Source organism: Phyllopteryx taeniolatus, chromosome 15 (genome assembly GCF_024500385.1).
Source record: "Phyllopteryx taeniolatus isolate TA_2022b chromosome 15, UOR_Ptae_1.2, whole genome shotgun sequence".
NCBI classification, from domain to species: Eukaryota; Metazoa; Chordata; class Actinopteri; order Syngnathiformes; family Syngnathidae; genus Phyllopteryx; species Phyllopteryx taeniolatus.
In genome coordinates this window covers 6,620,643-6,640,786 of record NC_084516.1, presented here as the reverse complement: position 1 = coordinate 6,640,786, position 20,144 = coordinate 6,620,643, and the positions used below count along the sequence as shown (strand labels likewise).

The 20,144-nt window shown below is 41.9% G+C and overlaps 2 protein-coding genes and 1 long non-coding RNA gene across 4 annotated transcripts; 2 read left to right on the top strand and 1 right to left on the bottom strand.

Annotated features, from left to right (window-relative positions):
- Positions 1 to 804: 804 nt before the first annotated feature.
- On the top strand, positions 805 to 8,798 carry LOC133490305 (PR domain zinc finger protein 12-like). The gene is made up of 5 exons (XM_061800219.1): positions 805 to 1,130; positions 4,123 to 4,313; positions 4,404 to 4,559; positions 5,535 to 5,664; positions 6,550 to 8,798. Exons 1-5 carry the CDS (start codon positions 911 to 913, stop codon positions 7,077 to 7,079), a joined length of 1,227 nt encoding a protein of 408 aa, XP_061656203.1. The 5' UTR covers positions 805 to 910; the 3' UTR covers positions 7,080 to 8,798.
- A 140-nt stretch (positions 8,799 to 8,938) lies between these two features.
- On the bottom strand, positions 8,939 to 9,757 carry LOC133490309 (uncharacterized). Its single transcript, XR_009792155.1, has 3 exons — positions 9,594 to 9,757; positions 9,432 to 9,524; positions 8,939 to 9,313 (listed from the first exon to the last, which is right to left on the bottom strand). It is a non-coding gene; the product is annotated as an uncharacterized LOC133490309 (long non-coding RNA).
- A 334-nt stretch (positions 9,758 to 10,091) lies between these two features.
- fbxw5 (F-box and WD repeat domain containing 5) lies at positions 10,092 to 19,723 on the top strand. Of its 2 annotated transcripts, none has more exons than XM_061800212.1 (10): positions 10,092 to 10,243; positions 11,787 to 11,982; positions 12,111 to 12,268; positions 13,643 to 13,826; positions 14,536 to 14,684; positions 14,980 to 15,294; positions 15,974 to 16,157; positions 16,225 to 16,372; positions 17,348 to 17,560; positions 17,758 to 19,723. In XM_061800212.1, exons 2-10 carry the CDS (start codon positions 11,796 to 11,798, stop codon positions 18,032 to 18,034), a joined length of 1,815 nt encoding a protein of 604 aa, XP_061656196.1. In that variant the 5' UTR covers positions 10,092 to 10,243; positions 11,787 to 11,795; the 3' UTR covers positions 18,035 to 19,723. The 2 variants fall into 2 exon arrangements, with proteins under 2 accessions (XP_061656196.1, XP_061656197.1); XM_061800213.1 differs by having other exon boundaries at positions 10,152 to 10,243; positions 11,723 to 11,982.
- Positions 19,724 to 20,144: the final 421 nt, after the last annotated feature.

Genomic DNA, 20,144 nt, shown 5'->3' with positions numbered 1-20,144 from the left:
AAATTTATGTATACATAGTTTTTCTTTGTTAAAAAAAAAAACAGCATGCATGCATTTATGAAAGAAACTCCCCTCTTTTAATTTCTAACAATAATTCCAAAGAACAATTTAAGTGCATCATCTTTTAAAATATATTTTTTAGAAATGTTTTTCCTCTTAAAAATAGTGTGCATTCATGTGAGAAAAAGCCGGCCTCTCATCGAATTTTTTTCACCTTAAGTGCATTCTTGTTTCGAGTGTATTTTTTTGGATCTTTGTTTTTCTTTGTAAATACTATGTGGATGCATTCATGAGGGGGGAAAAAAACATCCTCTTCATGTTGTTTTATCTTTTTCTTCACTTTTATTTTTAAGTATTTTTAAAAATTATTTTAATTAATAGTGTGAATTCATGAGGAAAAAAGCCGTGCATACCTTTTTTATTTGTTTATTCATTTCGGTTTTTTGTTTTTTTTAATTTGTGCATGCATTCATGAGATAAACCTGTGCTCTTTGATATTTTTCCATGTGCATCGTTTTTTTAAGTGTTTTTTTTGTGTGTCTTCAAGGGTTCCATTTGTGTTCAGTAAGTTATTTTTAATTGTGTTTCTCCTATTGGAAAACAAAAGTGCATTCATGAAAGTAAAAGTTTTGGGATTTTTGTTCTTTTTTTTTTTTTCATCGTGGGCAGCACCACGCCGCAAGGGGTGTGTCATTAATAAGTGATTAGGGTCCTGGGGGCAGGCCCCCCCCCCCCCCCCCCCCCCACCCACTAGTATAAAGGGCCCCTCAAGAGCCGAGCAGAGCCAGATCTCACTCACACGCTCTCGGGAGAGGAGACCACCACTTTCGCCTCCTCCCCTCCTTGTTCTTGTATTATTATTATATTATTATTATTTTAAGTTCACCTCTCAGGTCCACAAAGCGACAAGATGGGCTCCGTGCTGCCCGCCGAAGCTTTGGCCCTCAAGTCTGGATTTAAGTGTCCGGCCCGAGCGGCGCTGTCGGACGTGATCACGTCGGACGTCCTGCACAGCTTCCTGTACGGCCGCTGGAGGAACGTCCTGCAGGGGGGCGAGCACCTGCAGGCCGCCGACGGCTGCACCAGGACCGCCTTCACCGCCGAAGTGCTGGCGCAGTCCTTTGCTGGAGGTAAGCACCACCTGTTATGTTTTTTTTTTTTTTTCAATATATATATATATATGTATATATATATATATATATATATATATGTGTATATATATATATATATATATATATATATATATATATATATATATATTAAACAATGTCCATCACGGCTTGGGAACGTGCACAGCACCGTGTCTTGATGACGAATGACATTATAGTCAAGGGCTAAGTTAACTAAATTCTCAGTGCCGTTTGTTTGCTTATTTGTGTATCTATCCTGGAAATTGATCCAAATGTATATGAGTGATAAGGCTTCGGTGTGAGGCGTGGGCAAAAGTAAAATATGTTGCTTTCTGATTGTAATTCAGTTTCATAATAATAATAATAAAAACACAACTGTATTTCCTTTCTTTCCTATTGTTGCATGTTGATGACAAAATGGTTGAACAAATTGATATCTTGATTATTTAGCTTTGCTCATTTCTGAAGGACATGAGCAAGAAGCTTGTTTACCGACATTTATTTCACATTAATCGAGAAAACAAATTTATAAATACAAGAATTGGAGTAGTAGCCCTATTTTATTTCTATCAATTGGAGGTGGATTAGGCAAAGTATTATTTCCCCACTAATCAAGCGAGAAGTAAATAAAAAGAAGAAAGCGGAGTTGTAGTGTTTTATTTCAAAGTGTTTGAATTTCCATGCGACGTCAACCTGAGAGGAATTCATTAGACGAAGAACAAGTGTTAAATTAACTCAAGAAGAAAGGAAAAGTACAGTAGAAGAAGAAAACAACCTTTTCAGAGGATTTAATGAAACGAAGAAGAATGAGTACAGTATCTCGGTACTATTCAATTTGAACAAATTAAACCTATAAAATTGGGCGTAATAAGTGTTTTATTTCCCTGTGACATGAATGAACCATGCATCCATCCATTTCCTTTACTGCTTATCCGCACTAGGGTCGCGGGGGTGCTGGAATGAATGAATATCCGATTATTTCCCCACGAAAAGGAGAATTAAACAAACGAAGAAGAAAAGTGAGTCGTAGAAGAAGAAATGCTTCTTTCCCGCTGTGGAGTAGTAGAAGAAGAAGTGTGTTGTTGATATTGTTGTTTAGTAGAAGTTGTTGTAGTAGTAGAATAAGTTTTATGGCCTCCAACTTGTTGCTGCCCCTTTTTTTTCCTTCCCACATTTGCCCGCCATTCTGTTTGTTTCTGCTCCTTTTCGAGCCATTCAGCCCTTGAAAGAAGTGTAAGTGTCGCCGATTGAATGGCGGACGGGCCTTGAAATTCATTTGGTTAACTTTTGCGGAGTCGACCTGGGAAAGTGTCCACTTTTCTTTCTCGCAGCTTCCTCGCCGGTCGGTCAGCCGGCCGGCATTCATCACTGTGCGGACTGCAGTCTCCCCCCCCCCCCCCCCGTGAGCTTGGCAGCCAAGTGGGGCTCCGTCGTCTTCTCTTCTCTCGCCGTCTCGCTTTCTTTTCACAGATTTGCTGTTGGTCGCACAATACGGCGTGAAGGCTAAATCTAATGCTATTCATTGCATGTCAGCCATCTAATCGCCTTTCCATTATTATTATTTATATATATATATATTTATTTTTATTTTATTTTTTTGTCGCGCGGATTCCAGAGTCCCTTTTAACAAGACGCCGCTCCATTCAGCGTAAATTTATTGCTACCAACTTCTTTAAAGGATAATGAATTTGGAATTAGCCGTCTCTCTCTTTTCTTTCTTTCTTTTTTTTTTTTGCACCGACCCTTTAATGAATATCACATCTGAAGCGTGACCAATTGCTGGAGCCGGTGCAATGGAGGACCATTTAACCCCCACTGGACAAAGCTTTTATTAGAATTTTTTTGTGTTGTTGTTGCAGCTTTTAAATACAAGAATAAGGGGGGACTTTGATTTTGACATTAAAGAAACGTTTTCCCCTTCTTCTCCCTCCATTCGCCTATTTAGGTGGGGATAAAACTGCTTTCCAAAACGTTCAATTCAAGCACATAATCGAATTAAACGGAGGATAAAGTGTCGCTAAATATTTGGAGCCGGGCCGTTTTGTGCAACCGGGGGGGTCGGGGGTTGGGGGGGGGGGGACCTGCGGGCGGTGGGTTACATGAGAGCCTGCATGTTATCCATGCAGGACTTCTCCAAATGTGCGGGACCGAAACATTAAAACATGTTTCATTGGGAAAAGAAACAATTACGGCCCAATGTGTAATTGGAACAATAAAGTTAACAAATACATGAAATTGTATTTTTCTTTTTAAATTGATCATGTGAATAAAATTGATTAATAAATAGGATCGTTTTAAAAAGTATGGACATTTCCTCATAATATCAATAATTGAAATAATTTCTTTTAAAAGTCTTGTATTATTTTTATGATCATAATAGAATTATGTAAAATATTTGCTTGGTGCCATAATTGTGAATAGCAAATAAATAAATAGATTAATTCATTTTAAAAAGCATGGAATTGTGTAGTTTTAATTTATCATCGTACAATTTGGTGTCACAATTGTGAATACTAAGTGTAAAATATTTTTTCTGAATCGGCAAATAAGATATATTTTGTATTATTTTTACTGATCTTGGCACAATTTGGCTCCATTATAATAAAGTATGCATAAGCTAAAAAAAAAAAACAATCAAGAATGGATTTGTTTGAGAGGGGGGGGGAAATCACAATACAATTTTTTCATAGTTATGAAGAATTAATAAAGTGAAAATAAATAAGGTTTTTATCTTAATATTTGGCATCATAATTGATATACATGAAATAAAAATACTAATGCAATCAATATAAAAGACAAACATGATTTGTTTTTAAAGTCATAATATTGTGGCCCAGTTTGGCACCATATGTAAAAATTAATTAAAATAATAGGACATTTGTTTAATTGAGCAATAGCACAATTATTGCTATTTTTGACATCGGAGTAGTTTGTTGACATTGTTGATTTTTTTTTTTTTTTTTTTTTTTTTTTTTTTTTTTTTCTCCCCCAGAGGTGCAGAAGTTGTCCAGCCTGGTGCTCCCCACCGAGGTAATCATCGCGCAGAGCTCCATCCCGGGAGAAGGTCTGGGAATCTTCTCCAAGACCTGGATCAAGGCCGGTACCGAGATGGGCCCCTTCACGGGTAAAGTCCTGTCCCCGGAACACGTGGACCTGCTCAAGAACAACAATTTGATGTGGGAGGTGAGTCTCTTTTGTGAAGGTCCCAGCCGCTTCTACATGTGTCATTCCTAAAGCTCATATTCCTTTTTTTGTTTTGTTTTTTTAATTAAGGTGTTTAACGAGGATGGCACTGTCAGGTACTTCATCGATGCCAGCCAGGAGGACCAACGGAGCTGGATGACTTACATCAAGTGCGCCCGTAACGAGCAGGAACAGAACCTGGAAGTGGTCCAGATCGGCAGCAGCATCTATTACAAGGCCGTGGAGGTAAAGGAAACACTTTTGCATGCATGCAGGGTTTCCTAACCGTTCACATTTGGTTGCTCCCTCAGGCCAAAATCTCACCAAAATGCAACTTATAATGCCACCTCAAACTTTTTAGACCAAGTACCACCGAAAAAAAAAATACTTGGCTCTCCAAGTACCAACAGAATGGCCATCATTTAAAATACAGTAGTGTAGTAGGCCTACAGTAAGTACAGTATGTATTAAAAACGAGACATAGATTTTATTCTTAAAAGTATATTTAATATTATTGTAGAACACTGTATTATTTTGCACAGTTTGAACATAACCACTGTATTGGAATATATGTACGCAATAATTGATTCACTTAGAATGTATTGAACATAAGTTAAATAAAAATTGTACCTGAATAGATGTCCCAAAACAAACAGTTCTTAAAGATTAAACACAAATCATGCAAATATATTACAGTAAAAAAAAAAAAAAAAAAGTACAACTGAACTATACATTTTTATGTACTGCACTACTTGAAAAAAAATCTATTGTATATGAAAAAAAAATAACTGCATTAAAAAAACGGTACTACTTGAGTTAAAAAAAAGAATTGTACAATTACTGTATTGGATTTGAAATTAAAATTGAATCTGGAGTAACAATACACACAGCTTGAACATTTACACTGCATTTAAGTGTAATATATTTAATAATGATTAATTTAAAATGTATTGCACATAAAAGTTAAATACAACTGAATGTTTTTGGGCGGGGCAAAATCCACTGGTTTGTCCTTAAATGTTTGGTTATAAGATGGCGTTGGGGATGCGATGGTTTCATTCATCCCTTTATTGCCAAGAACCTGGCCACATGCCCCATACTAAGTACCACTAGAGGGAGTCCGCGTACCACATTTTGAGAATCACTTACAGAACACACCAAAAAAGAATAACAAATGCAAGTTTTTGTATTTTTATGAATTTTCCCCTCTTTTTCTTTCAGACTATCCCACCAGACCAGGAGCTGCTGGTGTGGTATGGAAACACTCACAACACATTCCTGGGCATCCCCGGAGTGCCGGGAACAGACGAAGAGCAGCAGCAGCAGCAGCAGCAGAAGAAGAACAGAAATGGTGAGAAACCTTTTGCAAATGACTTTTACAATCAGAAACAATGAGTGATTTATTGTTATTGTTGCCCAATACTGAAAAGCAGTCCAATGCTATTTTAATACATTCAAATTTGATGTGCAATTTCCTGTCAACATTTTTCTTTTAATGATACAGTATTTTGCTAAAGTCGTGGGCCACCATTAGATGTGTTGCAATTCCATACAAATATTTCTCAATGAATCATCATTCCCTTACTTTGAGGAATCTGCCACTGTGACAAAATACACTGTTACAAAATATGAGATATTGATGGTGTGCTTATGCATGCTTTTTTGTTATGATTATGAATTTATAAGGGACAATATTTTCTCCCTGTATTGGCTTGAATATTTGTACCTCTGCCTTTCCCAATACTGAAGAGGATTATCAATTATTTTAGGTACATAATTAACCTGTGTATCCACTAGTAGCTGTCCATACAACAAAATATCTACTATTGGTACATGGCCTCCCTCTAGTGGTATGCAAAATAATCACTGCCTAGGTACAGTTCGGTTGTATTTAACTTTTAAGCTCAATATATTTGCATTTAATCTATAAGAAATATTTGTTTTTAAATTTATGTGCAATACATGTTCATTCAATTCTTTAAGTACAGTTTTTTTTCCCCATTTTCCTACCTACATGTAAGCACAGTGTTAATGTTCAAACTGTCCTTGATGTTACGTTGGCTTACAATAATATTAAATGTGCTTTTTAGGAAAAAGACATCTTGTTTTTGAGGAACATGGTACCAGGCAGCTTTATTTTAATGTCTTTCATGATGGTGGTACTTGGTTTAAGAAGTTTGAAACCACTGATACAGCGGCTAGGGAGTAATGATCCACGTTCTCTCTCCTGTTCCAGATGACTTGCAATCCTGTGAGTTCTCATGCTCGCCGCCCTCTTCCTCCTCCTCCTCCTCCTCCTCCTCCTCCGCTTCCTCCTCCTCCTCCTCCTCCGCTTGCACGGCCGGGCTCCTCACTTCAGGGCGCATGCGCTGCGTCATCTGCCACCGCGGCTTCAACTCGCGCAGCAACCTGCGCTCGCACATGCGCATCCACACGCTGGACAAGCCGTTCGTGTGCCGCTTCTGCAACCGCCGCTTCAGCCAGTCGTCCACCCTACGCAACCACGTCCGCCTCCACACCGGCGAGCGACCCTACAAGTGTCACGTGTGCCAGAGCGCCTACTCGCAGCTGGCGGGGCTGCGCGCGCACCAGAAGAGCGCACGCCACAAGCCCGCCTTGGCCGCGGTCCCCGAGGCTACTGCGCAGGCGTCGCCGCCTCTTCCTCCTCCTCCTCCTCCTGCCGCCGTCCAGCAAATGGCGCCCGCGGTCCGCCACCACCACCATCACATTCCGATGGTACACCACATTCCCGCCTTGGTGCTCTGACAAGTAAGACAACACCAAAGATGCACTTTAGCGAAGAGCTCGAGTGGAGAGGAGGCGCCACGCGTTTATTTATGTGTTAACAAAGGGGGGAAAAAAATCCTGAGACAACTCACCTAGCACGTGACCAAAGACTTGGAGGAAAAAAATTACGTGATTGAAACATCCAGAAACAGTCGTGAGATCAACACAGGGGTCACCAACCTTTTTGAAACAGAGCTACTTCTTTGCTACCGATTAATGCAAAGCGCTAACAGTTAGATACACACCTCTGAAATAACACATTTACTCAATTTACTTTGAATTATGTTATTATTAATAATATTCATCTTGGTGAATAAACTGATCATGTTAATGAGTTCTCACTATAATAATCAACAATGATTTAACAAGGTGGGAAGCAGAGAAATATCAATAAGCAAAACTTTATTCCCATAAATCTTGAACGTTTTTACAGTTTCAAAGGAGCATTTTACAACTTTCCTAGGAAATCACAATGTGCCATCACTTCAGTTATTTTTAGAACAGGCCCACGGGCTACGCATGTGCTCCTTGGGAGCCCACGGGCACCATGTTGGTGACCCCTGCGCCACGTGATTGAAACATCACGCCAATCTGCGTGAACTCACACGTCACGTGGTCGAGACTTCTCTCCCATACGCTTCACTGAATTTTATTTATATAGCACTTTTCACAGAGCGGACTCGCAAAGTGCTTCACATAGTTAAAATACAGTCATACATAAAGTCCATAGAATACAGAGGCAAAATGCAAAAAAAATAAAATAGCTAAGTGTAAAATCGCCTGGCACGTGACCCAAAGACTTGAAAAAGACGACCCGCCTGTCACGTGATCAAAGCATCCCGCCAATGCTCTCGGGCTCACACGTCACGTGACCCCAATCCGAGCCGTTTCTATGGAGTCGTACGGCACACACTTTTCAAATAAAATTGTCACTTTAAACTTGTACAGACCGAAAAATTGTGTAATATTAAAAAAAATAAGTAAATGTATGCTACTGTATATGTGAGTGTAAATACATTTGCGCTTCTTGTATTCTAAATAAATCATATGAATTTACTGGTATGTGTACTTGTTCATTTTGAATGTCCATTCAACATAATAATAGAGAATTGTACAGTACTGTATTACTTTCGATCTATGGTCCTTGTAAAATACTTTTTTCTTTTGCTGGGTTACGAATGTAGAGTCACTCACTTCACAATGTTCTATATTATGTGTTGCATGTATAAATATGTTTTTAGGACAAATAATGTATACAATAGAGAATCAACCGGAACAATAATTAAATCGGTATCCAATCATGTTTTTAGGAATTCGCTGTGTATTTTTTAAATTGTGTAGCGTTTTTCTTCTTATTTTGCAGCTTCAATTATTTTCCAAATACACAAGCAGCAAAAATGAACATCTGAGGCTTTCATGAAACACGCACAAAATAAGGTGACTACAACCGTTTATTTGGAATCAAATGAGATGATCATGACCACTGGTGTGTCCAAATTACGGGCCGGGGGCCGTTTCTGACCCGCCATCTATTTTTAGCGGCCCGCGGCATAGATTAATATGAACATTTGACACGGCCTGCGTTGTTTGACCGCATTGTACTCCAGTACTTTCTACAATGGGTGGCAAGGCAGGAGAAGAGAAGAATTTCGTTCTTATCTCTCACTTCCTTCTTTTCTGCCAATCACACATCATTCGGTAAGACATGACGCCAAGGTCTGCTTAGTACAGAAATGCTCCTATTTTGGTTCTAAATGTGAAAATGTGATTTTGCTGCTGCTCAGTGCAAGAGTAGGTCTATAGTCTTGTGGGATACAAAGCCACTGGCCACCTGAAAATCCTGAAAACGATCTCGCTGTCTTTATTTTGAAATGTACAGTATATATATACAATAAATATATTATTGCATCAAAGAGTTGTACCCACATTGATGGATTGTTTTAATGTGTTAAATAAATCAAAAGATGTCAAAGTGGCCCTTGCCTCCTTTGATTTTCAGTGGATGAAAATGTTTGGACACCCCTGACGTAGGCTGATAGAACGGGAAGGTGTCATGCTTGTCAGCTGTCAGACGTGATCCGACTTCCCCACGGGAAGATTCCGGAAAAGTCATCATTGGAACAAACACTGCATCACCCAAGAAGAAAAGAATCAGTAGATGTGTGGACTGGATGTGGCTTTGTCCTGGCAGACGGTCCACACTTGTTGTTGTCCTGCATTGTCAGATTTTCAAAAATCAGAAAAGTGACAGGGGGAGATGATGTGACTGCAGATCATTTATTAAAAATGTCCAGTACTTTTAATGTTTTTTTCCGCCCTTTTATAAATCACCTTTACAGTGGTTGAGTCATCCTGCTGCTGTTGTCTTCTTCTCCTGCTTTGTACAGCAACAAGAAGTGATCAAGTCAGCCACGTGGCTCAACGCTGAAAGAAAACTGATTATCACCTTTTTGAATTTGACACTTTGACCTCAGGTAGATACAAACAACTTACCTGAGAAAATGAGTCACAACATGGCGCCTCTGCAGTTTGCTTGCCTCCTCCCAAGTTATCTGAAGTGCAGGCTGGCTGTTCCTATGCAGATGCACTCTCTATAATGACAACTCGCTGTGTGTGTGTTGTCAGTAACCTGAGAGCCACCACACAGTATCACTATCATGAGGGCCCTCAACTTTTCCATTGCGTGTAAACATGTTTGCCAAGCCAGTAGTTACAACTTCACATCTACCATCCAACTATGAATTTTCTTTACTGAGCTACAATATATGTGGTCAGGTCGTTTTGCAGCAAGTAAGCAGAGAAACCCAGACGGCCCTCTGCCCAGATGATCGATCGATCGATCGATCTATCTATCTATCTATCTGTCTATCTGTCTGTCTGTCTGTCTGTCTATCTATCTATCTATCTATCTATCTATCTATCTATCTATCTATCTATCTATCTATCTATCTATCTATCTATCTATCTATCTATCTATCTATCTATCTATCTCAAATGCATTAGTCGGGCCTTCTGCTTTGAGTGTGACGATATGTTCTGTGTTCGACTAGTTAGGCCTTGTCGCTCCTCCGCTCTCTGTTGTTATTTTTCCCAGGCGGCTAGCCGCTAGCCGCTCGCCAACAAGCAAAACTGTGATCCAGCAGGTGGGTTTGAACACGACATTGTCACCGTGTGGGTTCGGTGGGCATTTCCTGAGCGTTGTGCGCTGTTGCCAAAGGGAAACTTGTGCAAGTTGAACACCAAACGTCAGCTAGTGGCTAACTAATTAGTTAGCTAGCAGGGTTAGCAGCAAGTTCGCAAGCGTAACGTCAGCGTTACGTGGGCAGCTTCAAAATATCTTCGATTGAACGCTTTCACGGAGTCAAACTTGCACTTTCAATTTGGTTGGAGTGTTATTGCACAGCCGAGTACAGGCCGAGGAGCAAACACGGTGACTTGTCAGGAGTTTCCCCACACTCAGACTGGAACCTTTACCATGTTAGGTCATCCTCCGTGGATGGCCTGCTTTAGTGAGGACGAGCTCACTCCGTGTACGCTCTTCTCAGCCATTTACAGCACTATTTTGTTACCACCAAGGGGACCGTTTTATAAAGTGCCTACTAAATGTAGGAAAATACAAATGTATAGTTGTTAAAAGCGGGCCAAAAATAGGTATACACGTTTTGAATGATCTTTTTTAAGGAAGGGAGGGAGCTTGGAAGGATGGGTGGATTTTAAGAGGGAAGGATTGAAAGATGGAATGAAGAAAGGAAGCAAGGTTGTATGACAGCAAGGAAGGATGTACGGAAAGATAGGAAGAAAGGGTGGCATGAAAGGAAGGGAGGAAGGTAAGAAAGATGAAAGGGAGGAAGAATGAATGGAAGGATGAAATGAAGGAAGGTAAGGATTGAGTGCAAAAGCAAGAAAATAAGGACGGGAAGAAACGAAGGATGGGTTGAAGGAAGTGCAAAGGATGTAGGGAAGGAAGGAAACAAGGTTGTCAGAATGAAAGGAGGGGGCTCACCACCTTTAGGATCGCCAACCCTAACACTGGTTTTGAAACCTTAAGCCTTGTATAAAAGCTAGACGAGAAACCCTGGTTTGGAAATACTAATGCGCATTTTCGAAATGAAACCGTGTTGTACTCATTTCCTGCCAGCCGTTTTAAAAGCAGACTTCACCATATTATATTTTGACGAACAGAATGGTTGTTCCGCGACAATGTAACGGTAAGCACCAAACCTACCAAAAGATGAAAAAAAAATGGTTCCGTTGTTTAGTAATCAGCAGTAGAATCTGGGTTGGTTCCGCCACCAGTTTCTGACCAAAAAGTGGAGAAAACAAGCTTTTTGTGGAAATACAACATGCAGAACTGTGACTGACGTAAATATTTTTTCCTTTGGTGACACCTTAAACTATAAATCAACAATATGCGAATGAGAGAGGGCTTTTGATGGCAAAACAGTCATTTACAGTGAGCGACGGTGGCTTATCGCACGACTGGAGTTGAACGTCAGTGGCTTTTTTACGTGACGTTCCTCATTCACGCCCTGATAATCGACATAACACGCCAATAAATGTAATTGCAATAAATAAATGTAATAACATGGAAAATATGCCTACTTTTGTCCCATCCTGTACAGAATGAGCATGAACTGAGAAGTTAAATCCAATTGAAGTGAACTCAATGTGTTGGAATCAATCCAGGATGTTAGGATGGAGTGTGGCTCATTTTTGCCAGACATTCTGGTGTTGGAGATCTTCCTGCGTCTGCCCCACGATGCCGTGCTGAGGGCGGGCCTCACCTGTCGCCAGTGGCTGGCCGTCTCCAGGGATGAGTTTTTATGGAGGGAGCTGTTCTACTCCTACTACCGCATCCCCCGCGCCGTACCCCGACACCCAGGTGGGGCTCTCACAGGGTCCCGCAACTCTTTTTCTTCCTCCTCCACGCAGCGCCTCAACCGTGTGTGTGTGTGTGTGTGTGTGTGTGTGTGTGTGTGTGTGTTTGTGTGTGTGTGTGCGTGCGCGCAGCGGCCGTGTCGTGGTACAGGGAGTTCAAGCGTCTCTTTGACTGTATCCCGTGTGTTGAGGTCCAAACGCTGAGGGAGCACAGTGACCAGGTGCTCCATTTGGCCTTCTCCCACCGGGGCCACCGCTTCTCCTCGTGCTCCAAAGACTGCACTGTCAAGGTAATCCGCGGCACATCCTTCTCGGATCACAGCGTCTCACTTTCACAAGTTAACCAGTTGTGCAAAGGTAAAAATAATAACCATTGTTGAATATGAAAGGAGGCAGCATAGTGGACTAGCAGTCAGCACGTCTGGCTCACAGTGTGGAGTTTGCACGCTCTCCCCAGGCTTGAGTGGGTTTTCTCCGGATACTCGGGCTTCCTCCCACATTCTAAAACCACGCATGCAAGTTTCAGTGAAGACTCTAAATTGTACATATATGCCCTGCGATCGGCTGGTCACCAGTTAAAGGTGTATCCCGCCTCTTGCCCAAAGACAGTTGGGATACTGTCTTGCTCCTCTGTGACCATAGAATATAAAAGAAAACATATCATACTTTCCCCCCTCCCACACTTTAAACCATTCCAAGGTGTTTTACTTAAACAATCAAATTAAAGTCTTCCCCAGTGATTAAAGAGGAAATCTGGGGGAATTGACACCCCTTTAAAAAGCTTTATGATTGCCTGTAGATGTCACAAGATGGCGGCAAAGCACTACTTTTCTCTCAGGGCTATTGCCTGGCTCAATGAAACACCTCCCTTCACTTCAACACATTTCCTTGGCGCTAATGTGCCACAAGATGGCGCCAAAGCTATATTTTTTATATGAGACGAGCCTTTGGCCTGAGCACAAAAACAGTGATTTGGTGGGGTTTTCAGCAAATTACAGATGATATGTCGTCGTCGACGTCCCCCCCCCACAAAAAAAAAGTGAATTTGCAAATGTGCGGGGAACACTGTACACCAACGATAAAATCATTCACTCATAACACTTTGGTTGGAATCACTTCATTTGGTGTGGGCAGTTCTTGTCTCTTGCAAATGCAAAATAAGCACATTTTTGTAATATCTCTGCTTTAAGACGTAAAAATCAAATGTCAGTTTTGTTTCTTAACACATTTATCAGTCATACAGGCACTGTTGATAGAAAGAACTACAAATAATAATACACAGAATAATCCCGCCCCTCAGAGGAAATATGGATATAGAAAACATGTTTCAGGTGCAAACCTTGACCATCATAAAATCTTTATCACGATATGGGCAATGTAATAAATAATATTGTAGCCTTTTTAACAGTCATGCAAGTGTAGTGGGTCCTTCTTTAAGAATAAGTGTTGCTAAAAAGCAAAATGCACGCTCGAAGTTAATCATTTCATTTCATACATGACAGCTGTACATTAAAAAAAAAGTGTGCCTACAGATTCCAAATAAAAAGCAAAACAAAAAATGAAGCAGATAGCTAGCTAGATAAAAAGATACTTTTGTCATCACTGCACTAGATTGTGTGTAACCAGCTGCGTCCGTCCTTATCGCCCTCTTTGGTTTCCCCGAGCTTTGGGACACGGAGCGGCACGATGGCAACATCTCGCTGGTGCACAGCTCCAGCATGCGTCAGTTCAACTGGGGCTACACGCAGTTCTCGCAATTCAACGCCGACGACAGCCTGCTGCTGGTGTCCGGCGTCTACCTGGGCCCGCACCACTCCTCCTCGGGGGAGATCGCCGTCCTCAGTCTGGGTACGTACGGCGGTACACCTGCGCAATCCCGAACGAGGACCGAGCTGGATTCGTTTCCCAATTTTGATTCAATGCCTATGTCGGATTTTTGTTTCTAATTCCATTTCCATATGCATTCCAAGTGGCGCAACCCGTAAGACTGTTTACATTCACAGAACTCGTATTAGCTTTTTTTTTTTTATGTAATGATGGACACAGCTATAATGTAGCATATTGACACCCAATTTAGTGTTCTATACACCGCCGATGTGGCATATTTAAGCCATGCTTAAAGTTCTATTCACCTATAATGTAGTATATTTACAGTAAATTGAGTGTTCTATATGCTTCTAATGTGGTGTGCTTACACTATACTACACACCACTAATTTTAGCACATGCAGTATTCAATGTTCAAAACACCTCTAATGTAGCATGTTTAGCCCAGTCATATTTAATGTTAAGTACTCTTGTCAAAAAGCATATTTAAACCGTATTTAATTATCTCTGCTTTTGCTGTAGTGTTCATGTGTGTTTTTTGAAACACCGTAAGATGGCACATGTTGGCGCCAAAGCCCTGTCTGATGCCTAAGTAGTGCATCGGGTTCAAGGAAGTACATTGAAGTTGACCACTGGAGAGCAAAAAGATCGGAATTGTGTCATTAAAATCACGCAGTGTGAACCCAGCCCAATCCAACAGCGGCGATAACGTGCTTTCTGCGGCGTGACAGAAAACTACACACTGCTGTCGCGGGTGAGGAACAAGCCGTACGACGTGTTCGGCTGCTGGCTCAACGAGACGCACCTGATCTCGGGCAACCTGCACTGGATCGGCAACATGACGTCCTGCTCCGTGCTCTGGCTCAACAAAGCCTTCCAGGTGAGGCCTGGCGGAGTGGCTGCACGTCCTGCACAATTGAAATTGAATTCAAAATACTGAAACATCAAAATCTGTTATGTTTCTGATTCATTCCTCCGTAAGAAACTGTACAGTCCCCCAAAAAAGACAAAGAAGAAGCAAAACACTTGTAGCATTAATTTCAATGCTCTATTCTAATCTGCTCTGGATTTTTGTATAAAAAAAACATAAATGGCTGAAAAAAACATTGTCGGACCACCATTAGGAGTTTCCGCCGTACTTTACTGATTAATCAGTTGTCCGTCATCTTGGACAGGATATCGAGTCGGAGAACGTCAACGTGGTGAAGCGTCTCTTCAAGATCCAGAACATCAACGCCAGCACCATCCGCACCGTCATGGTGGCCCACTGCCGCCGTCACGACAACCCCGACCTGCTGCTGGACTATGACGCTCAGTCTCAGGCCCGCAGGCAGAAAAGCCAACAGCAACAGCAGCAGCACCAACCGCTCTTCTTCGACCTGGGAACGTCCGGCAGCGAGGAGGAAGACGAGGAGGACGCGGCGAGCCCGAGAGACGACAGATGTCACGGCACGGCCGCCGCCATCTCGAGCCTGGAGCACTTGAAGCAGGTGAGCCACGTGCAGTGGTGAGAAGTAACAAATACTTCTTCATTACGGTACTTATTACTTCGGCCGATTTTTCAGGTATCTGTACTACACTTTATGTGCCTTCTGTACTTTTGCTTGCTAATGTCAAGGGAAAAATGTTAAAGGCAAGCACTTTGAGAATAATGAGAGACTTGGAGAACCCCTCGGAATTTTGGCGCGTACGAGCATATTGGTGGATATTTTTAACTGAAAGTTGTCAGCCAATCGGGGATTGATTAGCAGACGAAACGAAGGGGTCCAGGAGATATGTTGAGGAATAATACATTTATACAGTTAAAGTCTTCATTGAAAGGCTTTTTTGGACCAGATTTTCATAAGTGATATCATACAACCCCTCTACACACACACACAGACACAAACTACATTTCTCCGGAAACCCATCATCCGATTTTCAAAATTCTTGCTGCAAAGTACTTAAGTTGAAGTTGCAATTCCATCCAGAATTGTTAAGGTTAAGGTTGCAATTATAAGTGCAAAGTCATAGAATATGCATTCATCTAATGTATTTCAGAGTGTGTCTGTCAGCACAGTACTTTTACCAGTGTTTACACCCCCCACAAGTATCTGTACTTTTGCCTCCTCTGATATGTGCAAGAGCCTCTTAACGGATTGGCTGTCATGTTTGTGTTCTCCATGTTAGAGTTGTAAGAATATGGAGCCCAGCCAGGTGGCCATTGAGAGACAGGTGGCTCAGATGATGGGCCGGGTCTACACCAAAGCCCCAGACACAAACCTAATGGAGACCTCCGAGCCCGGTGAAGGAGAGGACAAGACTTACTTATTGTTTACCACTGGCAGCCTTACGTACTCTCCTCACCAGATAGGTGAGTGCCTCCGTTGTACTTCCCTGTCGCTGTGGGGCGGCCGTCTTAGCGCTTGTTTTGGGTCCAGGCATTAAGAGGATCAAGCCGGACCAGATGACCACCTCCGGACCCGTGCTCGGAGAAGAACGCAGCTCCGACGAGTTCTTCGACTCGCTGGACCACGTCATCGATATCCACGGGCACATCATTGGGATGGGCCTCTCTCCGGACAACCGGTCAGTAAATCTTGTTCGTCCCACGTCCAGCACCAGACACAACCGGTCGCACGTCTGTAATGCAGTGAAGCCCCGCCTCCAACAGAGAACATTACCAGGAAATTGACGGCCGCTCAAAAAGTAGTTGCCAATAGATGGCACAAAGCACTTTTTTTCTAGTAACCTGACCAAATGAAACTCCTCCCCCTCGTTTCATCGTACGTGCTTCACACAAAGATGGCACCAAACGTAGACACTTATATGCGACGTTGTCGACCAATCATTTACTTGTACGTGAACAGGTCTGTGTTGCGTGTCGACCAATCGGATCAACAAATTAATCAACTCTTTTGATCATCGATTAATCCTTTAGAGCCATTGTTAAACTTAACATTGTCTAAATCCTCTGATTTCTACCTCTCAAAAGTAAATATTCTCTGATTTCTATCGTCCTTCAAAGCAGATGAATTATCTTTTGTGTTTAACTGTGGATAATAATGATGAACATTTTTGCCTATTTGTTTGACACGTTATGGACCAAACCAGTGACGGAATCATAATCAATTTATGAGGAAAAATAATGGTCAATTGAAAGTATCATGAAAAGAATCATTATTTGCAGCCGTAGTATGAATAACCTGTAATTGACACGGTCGAACCTGAAGCAGCCTCAGAAGTGTATATCACTACGAACTAGTAGCCCTCAGCATTAATCTGTACCCAACAAGTAACTCTCATTTCAAAAAAAGCTTTGAGATTACGACATATTTGATATTGCTTAATTGTTATTTGGTTTTCATTAATCATTTAACAATACAAAAGAAACAACAAAAATCACTTATTGAACAGTAATCTGAAAAAAACATTTGGAATAAACTACCGCAAAATACATTTTTATCCGATATTTGATAGTGACAGCCCTACACGTCAGTGTCACTTGTCGACCGATTGTCCACTCGTATGTGAACACGTCAGTGTTGCGTGTGGCCCAATCAGGTACCTGTACGTGAACAGCCGGGCGTGGCCCGCGGGCTGCATCATCTCCGACCCCATGTCTCCGCCCCCCATCGCCGAGGAGATCGACCTTCACGTGATCGACCTGAAGAGTCTGAGGGAGGAGCGGCGCAGTCTTCGCGCCCACCGAGCCTTCACGCCCAACGACGAGTGCTTCTTCATCTTTCTGGACGTCAGCAGAGACTTTGTTGCCAGGTGGGACCCACGCACGCACGCACGCACGCACTGAACTGAACTGAAAGCATGTATCGAATTATTTGATTACAAATAAAGTGGGGGCAAAAATCTCTGACTTGAAGCACTCTAAATGGCTTTTATTGAACAAACGGTGACAAAATAAAAAGTCCATTTTGAGTGGCTCCATGCTAAACTGAGCTCCCAACTCTCTCCAGCGGCGCTGAAGACAAGCACGGCTACATCTGGGACCGCCACTACAACATCTGCCTGGCGCGGCTGGCCCACGACGACGTGGTCAACTCTGTGGCGTTCAGCCCCGCCGATCAGGAGCTGCTGCTGTCGGCCAGCGACGACGCCACCGTCAAGGTGTGGCGCTCCCCCCGCGCCGTACGCCTGGCGTGGGACGCCACCCGGCACACCCGGACCCACCGCCGCCCTGGCCTCTTGGCCTCCTGGCTCAATCGCAGCAGGGGCCTCAACGGCAAGCCGTGACGGACGCCGCGTCAACACTGGGGGGGCGCCGTTTCCTAAGCGTGCAAGCAGACTGTTGATAGCTTCGCTGTGAACAACTGTCACAAGACATTTTTAACAGAAGACAAACATTTTTTTTAACTTTTATTCTTTGTTTCTTTTGAACATCGCATCCTTACGGACACAGACATAACACTGGGGAAATTGTTTTTAATTGGGGCCACATTATAGATATAACAAACACAAAAGATGGTCATTTGTGGCCGCAAAGTACAAATTTCTGACCACGTAATAGAATTTTGTGTGCTCGAAGTACTCATTAGAGGCCATCAAATAGTAATTTGAGCTCACAGTATACATGTACCATGCACACAAAATACTACTATACGGCCACAAACTACGTATAATGTGCGCACAAAGTATTAACTTGTGGTAACAAAATAATAAATTGTGGTCACAATATAGATATAATGTGGACACAAAATAGAAATTTGTGGCCATGAAATACATGGGTATAACGTATGACCATAATATGAACGTGTGGTCATAAAATACTAATTTGTGGCCACAAAGTCGGTATACCGTACACACGAAATACCAATTTGTTGCCCCGAAATAAATAGAATGAAGAATTTTCTTCCCATGTCATATTTGGGGCCACGTAGCCCAGAGAGAATTTTAACAAAAAATAAGTTACATTTTAGGTGGCACGGTGCAGACTTGTTAGCACATCTGCCTCACAGTTCTGAGGACCGGGGGTTCAAATCCCGGCCCCACCCGTGTGGAGTTTGCATGTTCTCCCCGTGCCTGCGTGGGTTTTCGCCGGGCACTCCGGTTTCCTCCCACATCCCCAAAACATGCATGGTAGGTTAATTGGAAACTCTAAATTGCCCTTAGGTGTGAATGTGTGCACGAATGGTTGGTTGTTTCTATGTGCCCTGCGATAGGCTGGCAACCAGTTCAGGGTGTACCCCGCCTTTCGCCTGAAGATGGCTGGGATAGGCTCCAGCATGCCCGCAACCCTTGTGAGGATAAAGCGGTACAGAAAATGGATGGATGGAAGGTACGTTTTATGTTGTTTGAACATAATATCTCACATTTTTGTGATTTATTTTTAAAAAATGTGGGAATGGCTGAGAGAAAATTAATCATATTGGGCCTGTCGTGTGTAGAAAAAGGGTATTTGTTCCATCTTCTTTTTCCGTAATATAGCATGTAATCCTCGGAGGATGTTAGAAAATGAACCCTCGATGTCATTTGTTATTAACAGACATGTTTCAATATAGAATACATCAGGTAAATATACTATATTGGGGGAAAAAAAATAAGTGCAGAGGGACTTTCCCTATAGAAACACTTGCAAGACATCATTAGGCACGCCTGCACCATTTTGCCCCTCTCGTGTAGCCACAATTTGAGAAACAAAAGTCAGGACATTGTTCAAATGTGACAATGTCAGTCAATGCTCCTGTTAAAATTGCGCAGGTGTACCTAATGCTGTGTCCAGTGGGTGGACAATAGACCCTAATTTGGTCAAAAGATTCTCCTTTTTTTGTCTTTAAAAAACATAAAGGTTTCCATCCCTTGGTTGAATGTATGATCATTTTTTTGTTCCCTTGTTAAGTCCTTTTAGGATTATGCAGATTTTGTTTCTTTGTTTTTACACATATTGACATATCCAAAAATAAATATTGTATGTATTGAACAGCACACTGGATTCCTTTTAAATAAAAAAAAAAAAAGAAAAAAAAAAGTTCTAATTGAAATAAAACATCATCTTCAGTTGGCAACACGTTATCGTGATGGCAAAGTGTTGTTAAAACAATTAACGGCCAACGGCTGCATTTAGGGGAGGTGACTGAGATTCATTGCAAAAATAGCTTCCTTGTTGTCTTAAGTGTGAATTGCGATGCTTTCAGTTTGGAATCAGGCTTGTCAAATTGCCAGCCTTCGATGGTGGTGATCGCCATGATAATAATAAACTGGAACTGACCACAAATCTCCAGTTTTCTATAAAGGGAAATGTTAAAAATAAATACAGGTCAAGAGTCTAAAAAAATCAAGGTCGCCAAAAATGTATTCTCACTAATTGTCGTGTAAAGTGTCCAACCCTTGGGCAAAATATTTCTGA